The sequence below is a fragment of the Alexandromys fortis genome, unplaced genomic scaffold (assembly GCF_014885135.2).
Source record: "Alexandromys fortis isolate MF-2015 unplaced genomic scaffold, M_Fortis_MF-2015_v1.1 scaffold_7, whole genome shotgun sequence".
Taxonomy (NCBI): Eukaryota; Metazoa; Chordata; class Mammalia; order Rodentia; family Cricetidae; genus Alexandromys; species Alexandromys fortis.
Window position 1 is genome coordinate 17,810,052 of NW_026067920.1, and position 17,843 is coordinate 17,827,894.

Below are 17,843 nucleotides of genomic sequence, written 5' to 3' on the forward strand. Positions count from 1 at the left end.
TTTTTTTTTGTCTGAATCTGTCTTTATTGGGTATCTGTAATTATTTTCTGACCAGAAGTGCCTTTTCTTTTAATGTTAAACAAGTGTGACTAGGACCTAGGCTGCTTTGTCTTTTAGCTCCACCCAGTCCAACATGGTGGAGGTCTGTTCACTACCTCTGTGAGCCATGAACACCACCCCAGTTCCATGTATACAGCAGGTCTATGTCACACCATTAAGCAGTTTGTAAAACGCTGCTCACAAGGCCCATTTAAATGCTAAATCTCCTTAAAGAGCCAGGGTTCATGCTGGCAACACAGCCAAGGAAGCCTCCATTTTAAAACTGTGGTGGGGTGGTTTTTTTTCTGCTACACTGAATCAGGAAGACTTCTCTTAAAGCAATCATGCCTCTGCTTGCTTCTAGCAAACAGAGCCGGCCCACCCCAGAAAATGTTGCTACTAAAAGGCCATGCTTAACTCCATTCTTTTGTATCTAGAATTCATTTTTAAGCTTTCTCGGGTTTTACATGGATACAGTCAACCACATTGGTGTGCCAATTTGTGGACAGAAGGCTATTCTGCATTCCCAGCTACTCATCCCTGAAATAATCACACAAAAACTATATTATTTAAAGCACTGCTTGGTAGAAATCTTAAGCATATTTCTGCTAACTCTGCCTACTCTCTCCTCATCTATCTGCTTGGAATTCCTGCCTTGCCCTATTCTGCTAAGTCATTGGCTGAAACAGCAGCTTCTTTATTAATCAATGGCAATAAAAACATATTAATAGCATACAAGGGGGAATCCCACATCAGAGCCATGTGTCAGATGGGGGAAAATTCAATGTCATGTCTGTCTCCTCCCTCCCTCCTTCTGTGTGTGTGTCTGTCTGTCTGTCTATGTCTGTGTGTCTGTCTACCAATCTCAGTCATTCTACCTTGGCTTACAGAGCTAAGTCAAGCCATGGAACATAGGGGGAAAGGAAGGGAGCATCAACCCACATGTCGGTCCCAGTTGGTGATAAGCCATTGGGTACTGAGGTTGCTCTAAACCAACTCTTTGGGTTCCAACTGGTATTCTGGAAAAGGACTGCCCTGGCTAGTTTTATGCCAACTTGACATAAGTTAGAGTCATCAGAGCCTCAAGTGAGGATTTGCCTGCATAAGATTCTTAATTAGTGACCAATAAAGGAGAGCCCAGCCAATTGTGGGTGACTCCATCCCTGACCCTGGGTTCTATAAGAAATTGGGCTGAGAAAACCATAGTAGAGTAAGCTAGTAAGCAGCAAATCTCCATGTTCTGCTTCAGCTTCTGGCTCCAGGTCTCTGCCCTGTTTGAATTCCTATTCTGGCTTTCTTCAGTGATAGACTACAATGTAGAAGTATAAGCCCAATAAATCCTTTCCTTCCCAACTTGCTTTCTGGCCATGATGTTTTGTCGCAGCAACAGAAACCCTAAGACAAAGACTGACTTGAAGTAGCTGTTTCTTTGCATTTAAAAGGGTCTTGATGAAGCCACAGAGAGCCAGGTGCCCAGACTATAGAGAAGGAAGAGAAAGAAAGGCAAGGGCAGCAGATGCTTGCGTCTCACTGAGCAGTTGCCAAGCAGCACTTGCTGTGCTGGTAGGAACTGAGAATCCTAAAATCAACATGTCAGTCTGCTGGGCTCTCCAGCTGTGAGCCTGCGGCACCATGTGAGATGCCAGAGACTTGCAGCAGCGCACATGGGGTGGAGTGAAGACGAATGAGCTCTCAGAGTACACCCTGACTGTAATCATCCCCCATGTTCTGCACATACCTCTGTTCTTCTCACATTCTTCTCAGTGTTTGGCTCTTTGAAGAAATATTTCCATTGGGGGGACACAGTGAAAGGAACACTGGCCTTGGACATATGGAATTTTGATTGTAGGCTCAATGCCAGTAGTCTTCATGATTGTGGTCAATTAATTAAACCCTGATGAACCTCAATTCTCTCATAAATAAAATGAAGATAACACTGCCACTACTGGCTGAACTGATAGAATTATAGAAAAATTCTGTGAGCTCTGGGCCACAGTCTGTACCTCTCAGGTCTCCTTCCTGTTCCACAGACAGTCCCCCAGCAGCTCCCAAACCTGTTCTCAAGCACATAAAGAAAAGGCCTTTAGGTAAGATGCTGCACAGCGCATAAGCACACGGGGCCAGCAGCTCTCCTGTACATGCATCCTCATAACGTGGCCAATTTCTATTCCTCTCATTATGAATACACTGGCCTCGAGCCAACAGACTCCACAGGCATCACGCGTTATTACCGTTAGGCCCTGTAGCAGCTGTAGGTATAAATTTTATTCATTACTATGAGGATCATATCAGGAAAATCATAAAACTAGAGGGCTAGACTCTGGTCTACTGTAGAGAAGTACCACTGACAGATGTCTTCGGGGTTTGCAGTGAACATTAAACAAAACAGTTCATGACAAGAGGCTAGCATGGGTCCCAATTCTAAGTACAACTAAAATCACTTTCCTTTTTCTAGTCTGTCAATATTTCTGTCCTTTTCTGTATAGATATCATTAAGGGAAAAAAGCCAAAAGACAAATGTTAATCAAATATCTTCCTTATTTTATAGACAGTTTAACTCAAGGTTAGACCAAGACTGTGTGGCTATCCCGTCCTGCTCCTCCTGTCTTTCCGTGTAGTGAAGTCACAAGTGCACAGACACACTGACTTAGGCTAGGGGCGGTGCACTGTGGCATCTGAGCCGATGTGCTATGTATATGTACTGCAGACTGCCCTCTGGACAGACCAGAGAAGAAATGACTGCTGGGAAAGAAGAGGCTTCCTCCAGATGCAAGCTACATCTTCTTCTACTCTATGTGCTATCAGTCAGGAGTTCCCTGAAGAGAGCCAGAGATCCTCTCCCAGCATGGGAATACTCCTCTGTTATGCTATCAATAAGATGATAAAGGGTCACCCATAAGAAATGATGGACTATTTTATTCTCCTTGTAAAAATAATAGAAAACTATTATCATTTAAGGAAACAATCAGAGACAACTATCTACAGGAAACTGTAGGGCAAGCTGATAGTAAATAGTAAAGAATGAATCCTATTTTTTCTAAAGTTTATCTATTTGTGCAGCATCCAGATCAAGCATGTAGGGTGTGTTCCAGAATGTACTTTGGTAGATGCCTGACACAGCAGATAATGCTGAGCCCTACCCACAGCAGGCCTTCAGCAGCACGTCCTGCAGCATTGCCGTGCAGCGGCAGTGAATCCGTGCTTCCAAGTTTCACGCCCTGGGATCCCCTTGACGTGCCTACTCGTTCCTTTCAGAGCCATTTTTAAGCAAGACAAAGGTATCCTCCTGAACACAAAGCCTGGACTATCAAGACAGTGCTTCTCATCTGCGAGATGACTGCTGAGAAGGTGGACAGTGTATTCTGCATGGGTACCTTTGAACCAAGGGAGGATTCATTCCCTGGGCAACAGTTTACCATGACACTTGAAACAACTTTAAAAACTGGCCATTTAAAACTTACTTGTTTACTAACAAAATTAACTAATATTTAGTTTTAGAACATTCTACTTCAAATTTTCAGGTCACAGTTGACACAGTAACTGTACTGTTAAAAAGACAAAATGCTGGAAAGGGGGGGGACTCCAGTAGCCACTTCCAGGTCTATGCTGTTATCGTTTGTGATGTCTTTGTCCATCTAAAGAAGGCTACTTTTGTGACTAATATGAAGGAACCTTTTTAAATGACTTCAAGAGGGTTCCTAAAATTGGTTTCAGACCCAAACAAATCAGATTCCACCACGGCACTGGTGGCACATACCAAGGCCTTGCAAGAGTCTTGAGAGGAGTCTTAGGGTGGGATTTTCTTCCCGCATTCCCAAAGTTCTGACCTACAGTTCCCAAACACAGCTTGCTGCCAGGAGACCATTGTAATGTGATTACTGGTATCGCAGAAATGCTTAGGTATATACCATTTTCATTTTCTGAAACAGGGAGAAATCTTTTGCATGCAGATATTATCTATGCAGTGTGGGTCCCTCTGCAGGACTGGTTAGCAGTCTTGTGTAACATAATCGCCCTCATCAAGCGTTTATCATCAACCTCAGACCCCACTCAGCACTTAGCTAGCAGCTGAGAGCTGCCTTCTCCGGCTAGGACATATTGCTTCTTTAGCTCCATCCATTTTCGTGAGCTCTACCCACACTCTACCTCCCTGATAAACATCTCCTCGATCCCAACTGCACACATCTCTCCCTTAGCCATGCTCCCATTAACCTGTGTCCGTGCCACAGGGGTGACTGTGGTCTTTCCACTCAAGTTCCTGTCTGTTCCCATGCCACGGTTTCTGCAGACAACAAACCCTGCACAACAGTTTCCACTTCAAATAATCCTTTATCATTTATTATTTATTTAACTTGAGAGAAAAGGAGAAGCTATTTTACTATTATTTAGCTTGAGAGGTTAAAAGAGCTAGAGTTCCGGGCAGATGGACTGCATTTTGGTTTGTTGATGTTTACTTTTTTGGATTTTAGAACCCTGGAAGAGGAGGAACTCAAAGACTGACAGCTTCTTTACAATTGTACAATAAAGAGTGGTAGTCAGAGCCATTTCGCTTTACACCAAGACCCAAGTTCCCGGGTAGACGGTAAAGGGATCTGTCCACATCTGACTGGGTGGAAGAACTGTGCAGGTTATAAAAAGCTAGCTAGGCCTCCATGGACCATCTGAGGGCTACCACTGTTGCTTCCCTCTCAACCTGGTAACCTGGAGGCTGGTGTATCCCGTCTCTCACCTGACCCCTACCACCAAAGTAGAGAAGGGACTTGGTCTGAGCTCTGAATTATGTCCAAAGATCTAGGTCCAGGGCAAGAAGAAGATGAGACTTTATGATTTGGAGTAAATATGTCTTATTTATGTCTGCATTTAACCAGGAAGGAGTGGCAGGCTCACCTCCTTCCACTTGTACCAAGCTTGGTGGCCAGCACAAGCTGAAGCACCGTATCCCCTTCCCCACATAAAGAGTGCTGAGAGGAGCTGACCGCTTCTTCTACCTTGCCAAAAACACCTTCTGGATTCCTTGAGTCTGTGTTTTCTCTGCCCCTCACAAGCATGGGTCAAGGGCAGGCCAAAGTCCACATAGTTTATATTCCCTACAGGATCACTTGAGGGGCATTCATTAGAAACGCAGAGAGAAAATTAAGGAGTTAGATGGGATTTTCCCACTAGGGTCCCAACGTTCTATCAAAAGAGTAGAAATTTTTAATCAACTGATCCATTATTTTATTTATTTTGTTAATATGTGAAAAGCCATGAGACTCTGATTAAGTAAAATCCAAAGTAGGTCTCAAACAATAAATTTTCAGCTCCTTCTCAGGATTTATTTTTACTTGTGTGTTTGTGAACATATGTGTGTGCACTATGTGTGTGTCCTTGGAGGTCAGAAGAGGGCATAGGATCCCCTGGGTCTGGAATAAGTGCTGGGAGCGGAACTCCAGTCTTCTGAAAGAACAGACAGCACTCTCAACTGCTGAGCTGTTAGTGAAGCTCCTTCATTGTTTTCTTATTGTAAGGATAATTCATGCAAGAATTTGAACTTGGAAAATTATGTGAAAGTTTAAATAAAATATTGACGCACCTGTCAGGAGCCGACGTTCTCTCTGCATGAGAACACAGCCAGCACACAGCATCTGACTCAGCTGGTGACACCCAGCCTAATGCTGTAGGAGGGAGCAAAGTCAGAACCGATCAGCTCAGTGTGAGGTTCAGGATGGCGCTGCCAGCCTCTGAGAGATTATCTGTGTTCTGCTTCCTCCTTTTCATCCTTGTCACCCCGCACCTCTCCACTGCACCTGGCTGTGTGGCCTTACATCTTACGCCCCTGTAGCCCCTGTGCTATCTTCTCCAATAGTTCCTCTCTTCCTTCTCTGCCCCTACAAGGACCTGTCTCTCATTCAATGTCTTGTCAGCTTCTCCCTTCACAACTTGGAGGTTTATGTATCCTTAAGACTTTATAGCTTCCATGCAGAAAATACCCAGGCTCACATCTCAAATCCTGTTCCTCTTTGGGAAATATAAATTACTGTTACACACACACACACACACACACACACACACACACACAATTTCTTCCTAATCCCACTCTTATCCCGAGAAGAATACACCCCCAGATCTTCAATTAAGACCCATGGCCTGGCACTATTGAAATGCCATTTGGGATCCATATTGACCTAGCAGGTCTATTTCATTCTCTGTTTGCTGGTTCTAATAGAGAATTGTGTGACAGAAGCAAAAAACCCAGCTTCCCATTGCCCCCTGAGCATTTCTCTGGATTGGTGGGGACCTGGACTCGGGTCAAACTGAGATTCCTGGTTGCAATGCAGAAAAGAATTCAGGGTTATCCAGTTTAAAATGCAGAGTTAGAATGAATAAAGATGTCTTAGTATCGGCTTTAGTGTGAGCACTACAGAAGAGAGGAAAACGCACTCAAAATGATATGATCCTCTCTGAGAGCGGCAGGGTAAGATATATATACCCAAATGCAGATATGAGCTTCGAAGGGAAGTCTCGGTTCAATGTCTGTTACAGCAGTCACATATAGGATGTTGGGGGAGAGTGAAGGTACTGTCTTCAAGACGGGGTAAGAAACTCCATGAGATTACCTGGTGCTTCCCTGGGGCTACCTGGCATGGCAACAGCTGAGAAGTCTAGCTCACAGGGGTACAGGAAGGTAGAACGACAGCTTTACTATCACAGACGATGTTAACAGTTTTGGTTGAGATCCTCAGAAAATGTCTGGAGAAAAGAAGTCACCAGACCCAAGGTCATAAACATTCAGACCTCAAGACCCGCGTTGTGAGCTTAAGATAAAACACATGGATACACAAAAGGGATAAAGTCCGTGCTCTCTGGGCAGCCTTTGCAGCCAATGCTGTGCTGAATTCTTGCTGCTCTGATGGTGAGAGGCTTCAGTAAAACCCTGGGGTGAGCAGCCCTTCTCATGTCCCCCAGATTTCCTTGTCTCTCTATGCTAGCTGATACCCACACCTGTCCCTTTGGAGGTAAGCTTGCTCTTTCTGTGGAGCAACAAGAAGAAGGAAGTGAGCAGAAGGGAAAGGGACAGGGCAAAGACTAAGAAGGAAAAGAGTGACCAGAAGGGACTTAGAGGAGAAAGGAAGAAACTTAAGTTTAAGGCGAGTCTACCTTGGGGCAGGTACACTACAAGGTAACTTTTAAAATTCCACTTGTCACCAGAAAATGTCAGCTTGGAGGACCAGGAAATCTTCAGTAAGACAGTGTCTCCTAAAAATGACAGGGACACTTCATTCGTAATACCTCAACAATGGGACAGTTAAATAAGACCCCCAAAACATACAGCACCAATAGACAGCTAATACGATAGTGGAAAATCTTACGGGCTTTCTTGCCCCTAGGCAAAAGACTATAGGCAACCAAGGAATACAGGGAAAGAATGAGTGTTCTCCAAAGAAGAGCCCCTAATTAGTTATCCAGTACCAAGTAATCAATCCTGAACAAGTAACACTGAGCAGAATCTGTTTATACATTTAGATGTGAGTGTGTGTGTGTGTGTGTGTGTGTGTATCTGTGTGTATAACAGTAATACAAAAAGGTCATGATTTCAAGAGCAAGTAGGGGAATGGGTGCATGGGAGGGACTGGATTTAGGAAGAAGAAAGGGGAAATGATGTGATTATATTTTAATAAAAAAATAAAATAAAATAAGGGTCGGGCGATGGTGACACACGTCTTTAATCCCAGCACTTTGGAGGCAGAGGCAGGCAGATCTCTCAGTTTGAGGCCAGCCTCTTCTGCAAAGTGAGTTCCAGGACAGCCAAGATTGTTACACAGAGAAATCCTGTTAAAAAAAAAATAAGTAAAACAAAATAAAAATCTCTGGGAAAATATATGAAAATGAATAAGTATTTAGAAGACACACGACCCATGGTTTTTTTTTTTTTTGACATCTTTATCTCAGCAAAATGGCAGTGTGCTTGTCATAATAATTTATGAACACACACATAGAGTGCTTTCTAAGGTGCCCAACCAATGCTGATGTTTCTTTGAATGTAGCTCTTAAAGACAGCTCAGCCTGTCACTGACATCTTCATGGTAGAGCACACTTAAGAGCACACTGTAACGCAGCAATACACTGATAAAAATTGGCATTTTCAAATATCCAGTTTTTAGTCTTCCCATCTATGAATGCAATGATCCCCATATTAAGTTTTAGTAAATTTTTAAAAAGTCGTAGTTTTGATGACCTCACCACTCCTCCTCCTGACACCCCTCAGCTACTACCACCCCCACCCCGCCCCGCCCCCACCCCGTCCCCAGTTCTCCTCCTACTCATCTTTCCTCTTTACTCTCATCTAGCCGTCCACTCCAATGGGTGCTGCCACTTCCTTCTGGGTGTGAGCTACCCACGGGTGCTTGCTGGACCTACCCGATGACACAGCCGTATAGAGAATTCCCTAGAAGCCAGCCATCAGCTACCTTTAACTCCTCAGTTCGAAGTGGACACCAGCTTCCTGGACGCTAGAATGCTGGCTGACTTGATCTAGCTAGTGTAGGTCTTTCTTGTGCAGGCAACCACAGCTGTTGTAAGTTTATAACTGCTGTAGCCCTGTCCTGTCCAGAAAACTGTTACTAAATTTAACACTGCTACTACGCTCTGCTCTCAGGAGGAAGGGGGGGGGGGGGGGGGGGGGGGGGAACTCCAATAGGTCGATGGTGCCCTCTTCTGGTTAAGGGTGACATTGTTTCAGCACAATGTCAATGTTTAGCCTAGATAAAGATGTAGCAATGACAAGTTCAGAAATTTTCCAAGGGAGCATGAACTCTAAAATGACAAGGAATTCCAGCCAGCAATGAAAGAGCAAGATCTTGAAGCAGAACCCCCGGATGAACCCTGCCTACTAGCTTGTTTTTCATGCCTTGCTCAGTTTGCTTTCTTCCACAACCCAGGACCACAGGGATGACATGGCCCACAACGGACTCGGACTGTCCACATGGATCCTATGATCATGAAAATGCTGCCACCGATTTTCCCACAGGCCAATCTGAGTGAGGCAATTCCTCATCTGAGATTTGAGATTCCTTTTTCCAAGGTGTCAAACTGACAAAAACTCCCCAGCACACACATTTCCTCTGGGACGTGGTTTGTATCCGATTTATGTTCTCTTTCTGAGAGTAGCTTGCTTCCCTGGGCTCTCACCCCAAGCTAAGTTCCTCTCAATGAATCTCCGGTTTATCTCAGACATTAATTGGGAGTTTGGACAGTAACTTACACTAGGTAATCAACTCTTCAATGTGTCTTCTTGGTTGAGTCAAGGTTTCCGGAATCCATAACAAGATATATTGAGAGTTTCCCTATGAGACCATTGCATGCCCTGGGGTGTCTCCAGTGATGCTCTCTGACAAAGTTAGGCTGAACAAGCTCTTGGCTTCAGCATCTTTATAATCAGAGACTTAGAAATTGTTCAAACTTAAAGTAGTAAGGTTGAAATAAGAAGACGAAGTTATAGAGAAATGCAGAACTAGATAAAGGATTGGCAAAGGGGTAAACGCTGGATGCTAGCAAACAAAGGCTGTGGAGACAAAAACAAAATGTTTAGGTAACTTAATAACCACAGAAGCAGAAAGGTATAAGGTTCCATAGCAAATAGCAGTCTCAGTGGTCCTTGATATTTTACTATAGTTTTTTGTGAGACACACTGCATTGAGAGTCAAGCTTCCCCTCAAATGTTTACTATAAAGAAACTAAGTAACGGAGTAACAAGATCTTATCACCTAAACATTTAAATAGCCACCTGTCCAAGAAAAAAAAATAAACACTACGTGAACTTCTTATTTTTCAGTGACCTTAACCACGTCAGCACGTTCGGGAGGGTGCGCCGAGGTAGATAAGGGAGCGCCTCCTGGAGAGCGGGAGCCTAGGCCAGCGGGAGCCTAGGCCAGCGGACCCTCGGCCAGGCAGCCAAGTCTAGCTATCAAAACACACTGGCACTGGGAGTCCCGCCCTTTTAGAGTTCCGTCCACGCAGGGCTGTCACTCAGAGGGGACTCTGGACCTTGTAGTCAACAGCCGCCTTTCTTTTTTCTCTTTCCGGGGGGGATGAAACCCAGGAAAAACTACCAAGCCCAGAAGGCACCGCGCACCCCGAGTGGGAGGAGCGGAGGGCGAGAGGGCGGGACGAGAAGGTCTTCCGGAAAGGATTCAAATTCCAAGGGCTGAAATCGCGGGAGGAGCCGACTGCTCCGGTTTTTAGGTAGGCGAGGCTTCCCTATCCTTCCCTGACAGGAGCCGGCGTGCTCGGTGGCGGTCAGTTCGATTCTTCAGTCAGCACCCGTCCTCGCAGCACACAGGGATGCGGCTGCGCTTGGCCCGATGGGGTTGGGCTCCCCGAGAGCTAGTCTAGCCGGGCAGTCCCCTACTCCTAGTGACATTTGACAGGACTGATGGGTGGAGGGGCCGGAGATGGCCCGGAGGTTGCGAGCCCTGCTCGCTCTTTCCGATCGCCCTGGTTTACTTCCCAGCACACACAGAGGGGGCTCGCCACTGTCTGTTACTCCAGTTCGGGGTTCCGACGCCCACGTTTGGCTTCCACAGGCACTGCAAGCGTGTTGTGCTCAGACTCACATGCAGGCAAAACACCCGTACACATAAAAAATAAATCTCGGAAAGGTGGATGAAAGGGCTGACTGAATTGTTCGCCGAGGTTGGTTCAAAAAGAAGAGGAATGGTTTTCCAAGCATCCAATAGAAGTAGTTTAGAAGATTCCTACTGAGATTTTGGGGACTATGACCAAGGAAACACAGAATATGCACCTGTAAAACTTCTCCCTCTTACAAGAGGGAATTCTTTTGACAGAAGGCAGCATTTCGTTTCTAATGAAAAGCTGGGAGAAGCAGCAAAAATTTGAATGTACTGTAACCTCCTAAGAGGAGTTTCTTTTCACAATTGCTTTAGTTTGTGTCAGTGGGGAGACCGGAGAAGATTCGTGGCAAACATTTGATCTTGTGTTTTTTCGTCTTGTTTTGTCCACCAAGCTGCTTTCTGTCTTGTAAAACCCTGTTTAATACAGCCCCTGCTCAAGGTGATGTACCCAGCCGTGCTTCCAAAAGCTTGCACTGTGATCTTGGAGAGCATTATATAGCTGAAATCAGGCCTTGAAATCATATGCTGTTCTAGCTGAATTATGAACTATTTGGATTGTAGGTATCACTCCCTGATAGATTCAGGGGCAGTCATCCTTAGCTCAAAATCGTTCACGTACGATATTCATCTCTAAAACCCTACCCTTAAAGTTTAATTGAATACACGAACTTGTGCAACTGTAACCAGGATTTCCTTCTTGTCCGTTTTAGGTAAGTTTATGTCAAGAGCAAGCACCTGTCCACAACATCCAAGTAATAAAATGGTTGCTATATAAATGACTGAAAGTCCAGCCGGTTTGTGATTGAGTCAGGTGAAGAGGTCAGTGGTAAAGCATCAGTTCACACACACATACTTTCAAAAAAATATTTGAAGTCGTCCTTAAAGTAGCCATTATTACAAAACTCAGTAAATACATAATGCGGAGAATCATTTCCTGTTTTTAAAGATAAGGCTTCCCGGGAGTAGTAAGAAACAGAATATGTCGAAGTAACCATATTTCCTAAAAAACGTTCAAACAGAAGGGAGCGTGTTTATTGTCTCCCACGTACAATTTAAGTGTGCAGTCACTGGTTTTCTTCACGCCACCTTTCCAGCTTCACGGAATACGGGAGAAACACAAGCAGTGTGTTTCTCGCAGACCGAGAAGCTGAAGTCAAGAAATAGGAAGTTCTTTAAATCTCACAACTTCCTGACTCAGGATGTGTGGTTTGATCTGAAAAGACTGAGTGCATTTAAACTTTGCCCTGTAGGTTACCTATGAAGACAGTTGACTAAAATATCAAACTATGAAGGAAACGTCCCCCAAGAACAGTCATCTGACAGTTCCGAGTCCAGAATGGATGCCGCCAACGCTCAACAGGCAAGAACAGCAAGTCATAGTAGTTTTGTTGACCTGCTGCCTCCGGAAGTCACTTGTAAAATCTTCAGCCAGTTAGACATTCAGAGTCTGTGCAGAGCTTCCGAGACGTGCCAGAGTTGGAATCACACGATAATAAACAATGATGCCTTGTGGAAGCCTCACTGCTTGACCGAGAGAGCTGTGTGCCCGAGAGAAATCAACGGTGACATTGAACACAATTACACCTGGCGGGTAAGTTTCACTTCACCGTGTGTTGTGGTTTTGAGAGGGCGGTTGTAGCACAATTAGGAGAACTCTAGAATTCTGCCTGGAGTAATATGACTATAGAGGAGTAGAGTTGAATCATTTCTCTCTCTCTACTGGACATAGTCCCCAAGCTGTCTTCCACAGCCTTGTATCTCTCTCAGATCTTGAAGTCAAGTACTTCCATTGTTGGGGGGAAGTAAAGAAGTCCATTTCTTTTATTCCACTTTATGAAAACAGTACATATATATGTACTAGCTAGCCACTCTGCCAGAGTTTTGAGCGATGGTATCTCCCCTTTCAGGAGATAATCAAAAGAAATTACCAGAAGAGTAAAGTGAAACACGCGTGGCTCAGTGGAAGATACAGCAACATACGTTCTCCTCTGAACCTGCCGAAAAGATTCATGTACCCGATGGACGCAGATACATGGGGAGAAATTCTAGATGCAGAACTGAAAAGATAAGTTGAAGAATCTCAGTAGACCTCGTGGCTTTGATCGCACCTAACTAAAATGACTCGAACTTCAAGAGACTTTTTAAAATCTGATAATGTTCTTCTCAGTTTTTAAAAAAAAAATCTAGCATTTAAAAAAAAACTGAGTTGACCATGAAGCTTTGTTTGTATTTTGCACTTTAGCTAAAGTTTTTTAGGTTTTATGCAGTGATAAATCTTGAAATGTTATTTTTATAAAAAAATAGCATGATAGAATGATTTTGAAATGTGCTGTTTCATGTATTTGTGTTAGACTGTTGTATTACTTTAAGTGATAGAATTGACTGTTATTTTCTATTTAATCCTTCAAGAATTCAGAAAACCTGAAGAAACTTACTTAAAGATTCATTATAAATCAGTATAGATATAGACTTGTCTGACTTATATCAAGTGAGAGTAGTTGCAATATATGTAGATTAGTAATAATAACTCTATGGTAACAGTTTTCAATTCAGTGGAACAGACTGAATTGTCAAATAATGAAAGCTAATTTAAAATGTGTTGAACCTAAGGTTTATTTAAACTTGAGATGAAACTCAAATTAAGCTTTATGTTATTTTTCTACAAACCTAAAATTGGTTTCAGAAACTGAGACTGTGTTTGGAAAGCTGCAGAACACTTAAGGACCATTAGAACCACCAAAGGTGGTCTACCTTAGTCAACTACATCCGACATCCTGGTCGCGCCACCTAGTGGACTCCTAGATGTTTGACCTTTCTTTTTTTTTTATTTATTAAAGATTTCTGTCTGTTCCCCGCCACCGCCTCCCATTTCCCTCCCCCTCCCCCAGTCAAGTCCCCCACCCTCGTCAGCCCAAAGAGCAATCAGGGTTCCCTGCCCTGTGGGAAGTCCAAGAACCACCCACCTCCATCCTGGTCTAGTAAGGTGAGCATCCAAACTGCCTAGGCTCCCCCAAAGCCAGCATGTGCAGTAGGATCAAAAACCTACCATTGTTCTTGAGGTCTCAGTAGTCCTCCTTGTCCGCTATGTTCAGCGAGTCCGGCATGTCTTTTCCGAGCCCTATTTGATCTTGTTAAAGTGTATCTTTGCAAGAAGGGGCCTTTTTTCAACTTTGTTTCTCTTTTTTAATAAAAGGAGAATGTGTAGCAGCATTTCCTCTAACAGGTTGTAACACTTGAATCTGTGAGCCATAGTAAAATGTGTCTACCGATATCATCAGGTGCATGGAGTTTTCTATAGTTATTATGCTTTAACTTTCTGTTGCTGTTGTTTCTACCTGCTAGGACTAGACTGATTTAGTCCTGTTCTCGATGCACTATTTGAATGTGTGAAGACAGCCGGCCTGTCTCTTCCTACTGTCTTCTCCCCCTCTTTCTGAGAGCCACATGCCATGCTTCGTAGGCCAAGCAGCACAGTCTGCTGCTCATGCCTCTTAACAAATGTGTGACTGGGGAGGAAGATAGCCTGCTGATTTCCCTTAGGAAGGGATAATGGAAAAGCACTTTGAAATCTTGAGACCCCTGGAAGGGAATCAGTAAAGCACTTACGGCATGCCGGCTGCATGTATATGAAGGTATTGTGGGTCGTGTCCTGTGACGAGCCTTCTGCCTTTCGCATTTCTGCTAGGAAAGAATGGCCCAACCAGGAGGAATCGTCCTCCTCACTCACGGCGCCCTCTCTGTCAGCCTCCGTGTTGAGGCTCAGAGTGGAACGTGACTGAAACTGCCTCTTTCTTAAGCTGGAAGACAGAAGGGATGGCACCGTTTCCTACCACACAGAGAAGCGGGCCCTCAGTCAGAGAGCACCCAGCCAGCAGAAACAAAGGAAGCGGGAGAGAGGGTGATGGTAACAGCTGACTCAGTCCGTACCCATGTCTAAAGAGCGTAAATTGCACTAGAAACCCTGTCCTACCATAGGGCTTTCTTACTGTTGGACAAGTGTGTGACACTTGTGGTTTACCTTAGTGTCTTAGTTTTGCACTCGGAACCCTACCTGCGGGGCGCCCTTTGCCTATTTTTCAAGGATGTGATCCTTGTGGTTTCGTTAACATCTTTGTTTTAGAGATCTCCGCCCTTGCTTTGACTCCTTCCTTAGTCCTACTGATTTTGTGTCCCAAAGGCAATCCCTTGCCTCAGATGTCCCCAGCATTCATTTCTTTCTCCACCTTCTATAACTTGTTCTTCCCACAAAAAGTTGAAACTGCTGCTAAGATACAAGTAAATTACTTCCTAATGTGTTTGATACGTGTTTGTCCTTGATTTATCTGGCACTCAGTTCTTGCCGTTCTTGGGCTGGAGGCAAGCATCTCGTTTCTCTTCACACACCTCGTTTCCTTTGGAGACCCACCGTCCTAAAAGATGCTGCTGTTCGCGGAGGTCAGACTGTTGTCCTCTTCTTCACTCTGAACAGCTACTCCCCATCCTCACTGCTATTGTTGGCACTTCTGGTGCCTGGATTCCTGACTCCACGTCACACTTGCCCAGGCTCTTCCAGACGCGCCTGTGCCAACCTGTTGGCATCGCAGCTGAGTCGCTAATACTGGAGCCAGAGCTCATTAAAGCAGCAGATCAGTTACTCCTTTGGCCCCTGCCCTGGAGCGTGGCCAGGGTTTTAGGTAGTTCACCCCGTTTCTGCTTCCCTCATCCTGTGACCATCCAGCCAAAGATCAGCTCTTCCTGCTTTAGTTGTCTGAATATCGGAGCAGCCCAGCTCAGTCTTTTCTCTCTCTCATACTTCTTACCCTTATTTGAAGCTGGCACGGCTAAGACACCCTGCTGTACTCCTTCCTCTCACTGCTGATAGATCAGTCTTCCTAAGAGCCCTCAGACTACCGCGTCACCTCTAACTTGGGTCATTTGCTACATTCAGGTAGAGAATGGCTCTAAAAAGGGAGGCCCTTAACCCCTTAACAACGCCTGGCCTAGCCCTGTAGCCTTTGCTCATATAGTTCTCCATTCTGTGTCTTTCAGTTCAATCAGACCGAATAGCATCTGCAGCTGCCCGGCCATGCTTGCTCCCTTATGTGTGCCCCACCCTACAGGTCATGTGATAGACACACTTACAGGGTTGTCCTTCCACCACCGTTAGCTCTTGACTTGGCAGAGTCTTTCACCTCTAGCCCACCCCTACCTGCATTGTTCTGGATTAAATTATTCTTCTAAAGTTCATATATATTTTTCTTTATGACATTCTCCTCAAAAGCTATTACACTATGTTGAGTTGTCTGTCTACCTGCCCCTATGGATTGTGAATTTCTTAGTGACAGGAACTATATTTTAATTTACTAAAGTTTTTTAGTAACAGCTGGGCAGTGGTGACACACGTCCCAGCACTCGGGAGCCAGAGGCAGGTGGATCTCTCTGAGTTTGAGGTCAGCCTGGTCTACAAGAGTTCGAGGACAGGCTCCAAAGCTACAGAGAAACCCTGTCTTGAAAAACAAAACAAAACAAAAAATCTTAGTAACTTATATCATATTCAGAATGTAAAAAAATGTATTATTGTGATAATATAAAATGTTTTATTTTAGCAGCAAATTGTGATAAGACTGTATTAAAATGCAAAATGTATTTGTGCAATGTATAAGCTACTTATGTTAATGTTAAATTATACATGATTGTTTAGTCATCAAAGGTGTGTGTGTAACTTAAAGTGTTTTGCTATATTTTTAATAAGCACTTGAAAATAAATTCAGTTTTTTAAAACATCACATCCTCATTATCTTCTGTTCTTAGCCACCCCCGTGAATTTCTAGTATTTCCTTTGCAAGGTAAGTGAATAAACCTCAAGTTTTTTCTCTTTTGTTCAAACCATTCTTTTATAACAAGGAACACTTTGGAACTTGAGTGATGAATTGTGTGGTAAGGGCTTAAAGGGAATACTCATTTATCAAGCCAAACCATTTGGGAACATGAGTGGGTGGAGAAAATGGAAGGAAGGCGTGTCCTCGTTAATAGATAAAATGTCACGGTGGCTGTCCCTGCTGTGTGACGGGGGCAAGATTAGTAAAAAGAAGTTTAAAGTTTTTCCCAATATTTTTTTCAAAATCATAATCAGTTTGATTTACTATTTAAAAATAAACCTTTTAGAAACCTTTCTCTTGTTATTTCTGGTAACCCAGTCTTGGAAAATTATCAGAAAAAAATGCATAGGAACTATAGGCCTTAAGACTTGTATATGTATAAACATAATTTGAAAAATATAGCATACCCAAATCATTTTAATTCCCCCTTTTCTGTGATTTTGTGCTACCTGTTGTCTGACATAAAATGTTCTGACGTTGTTGGCAAAGCTAAGTTGAGTCAAAACATCAAGACAAATGGAGAAAGTGCATGAAGAGGACCCACATAGTTTTATTTAATATCAAGTCAAAATTCCTAAGATACCAAACATGTGAAATTAGGCCCATCGTGAGCAAAGTTGGTTATGTGCGGTAGCCAACATTCCTTGGATGCCTGCCCCATACCCGTGCTGAGCTTGTGGGTGGGTGGGTGCCTCTACCCCCCCCCTCACTTTATGAACTAAGAACTGAAATAAAAATGGTCTTGCAGCATGGCCATTGCCACTATAAGAGTGTGTAACGCATGGTGAGTGGCCAGCTGAGTTTACATGATATGTGTGGTGCTGCTCAAGTGGGTTTTAATACTTTACGATGAAAGACCAAGAATGTTGTAGTCCCCTTATACTCTGAAAACTTTTCATCCCACAGAAGAGCAAATATATGTATATGATTACATTTGTATGTATGTAATATGTGATATAGATCTCATATCTATAATGTTGAATTAGGAGCGGCAGGGCTGCGTCCCCGGCACCCGGCCGCCCGCATGGCTAGCTTACGCCCAGAAATAATTACACGGAAACTGTATTCTTTCAAACACTGCCTGACCCATTAGTTCCAGCCTCTTATTGGCTAGCTCTTACATATTGTTCTAACCCATTTCTAATATTCTGTGTAGCCCACGAGGTGGCTTACCAGGGTGGATCTTAACCTGCGTCTGTCTGGAGTGGGAGAAACATGGCGACTCCTGACTAAGCTTCTTTCTCCCAAAATTCTGTTTTGTTTACTCCACCCACCTAAGGGTTGGCCTATCAAATGGGCCTAGGCAGTTTCTTTATTAATAAGAAATCACTCCCAC

The 17,843-nt window shown here is 43.9% G+C and overlaps 1 protein-coding gene and 1 long non-coding RNA gene across 5 annotated transcripts in view; one reads left to right on the forward strand and one right to left on the reverse strand.

Annotated features, from left to right (window-relative positions):
* Positions 1 to 9,955, reverse strand: part of LOC126500948 (uncharacterized) — an 11,843-nt gene extending 1,888 nt beyond the window's left edge. Inside the window, exons 1-2 of one of the 2 annotated variants that reach the window (XR_007591469.1) lie at positions 9,281 to 9,955; positions 5,612 to 5,693 (exon numbers count right to left, since the gene is read on the reverse strand). This is a non-coding gene — a long non-coding RNA (uncharacterized lncRNA). Of the gene's footprint in view, positions 1 to 5,611; positions 5,694 to 8,436; positions 8,710 to 9,280 lie in introns of those variants that run through there. The other variant, XR_007591470.1, reaches the window with a different exon arrangement.
* A 246-nt stretch (positions 9,956 to 10,201) lies between these two features.
* Fbxo48 (F-box protein 48) lies at positions 10,202 to 16,335 on the forward strand. Of its 3 annotated transcripts, none has more exons than XM_050141275.1 (3): positions 10,202 to 10,260; positions 11,900 to 12,240; positions 12,557 to 16,335. In XM_050141275.1, the coding sequence occupies exons 2-3, from the start codon at positions 11,986 to 11,988 to the stop codon at positions 12,716 to 12,718; spliced, it is 417 nt and encodes a 138-aa protein (XP_049997232.1). In that variant the 5' UTR covers positions 10,202 to 10,260; positions 11,900 to 11,985; the 3' UTR covers positions 12,719 to 16,335. The 3 variants fall into 3 exon arrangements, with proteins under 3 accessions (XP_049997232.1, XP_049997233.1, XP_049997231.1); XM_050141276.1 differs by lacking the exon at positions 10,202 to 10,260 and adding an exon at positions 11,354 to 11,468; XM_050141274.1 differs by lacking the exon at positions 10,202 to 10,260 and having other exon boundaries at positions 11,513 to 12,240.
* Positions 16,336 to 17,843: the final 1,508 nt, after the last annotated feature.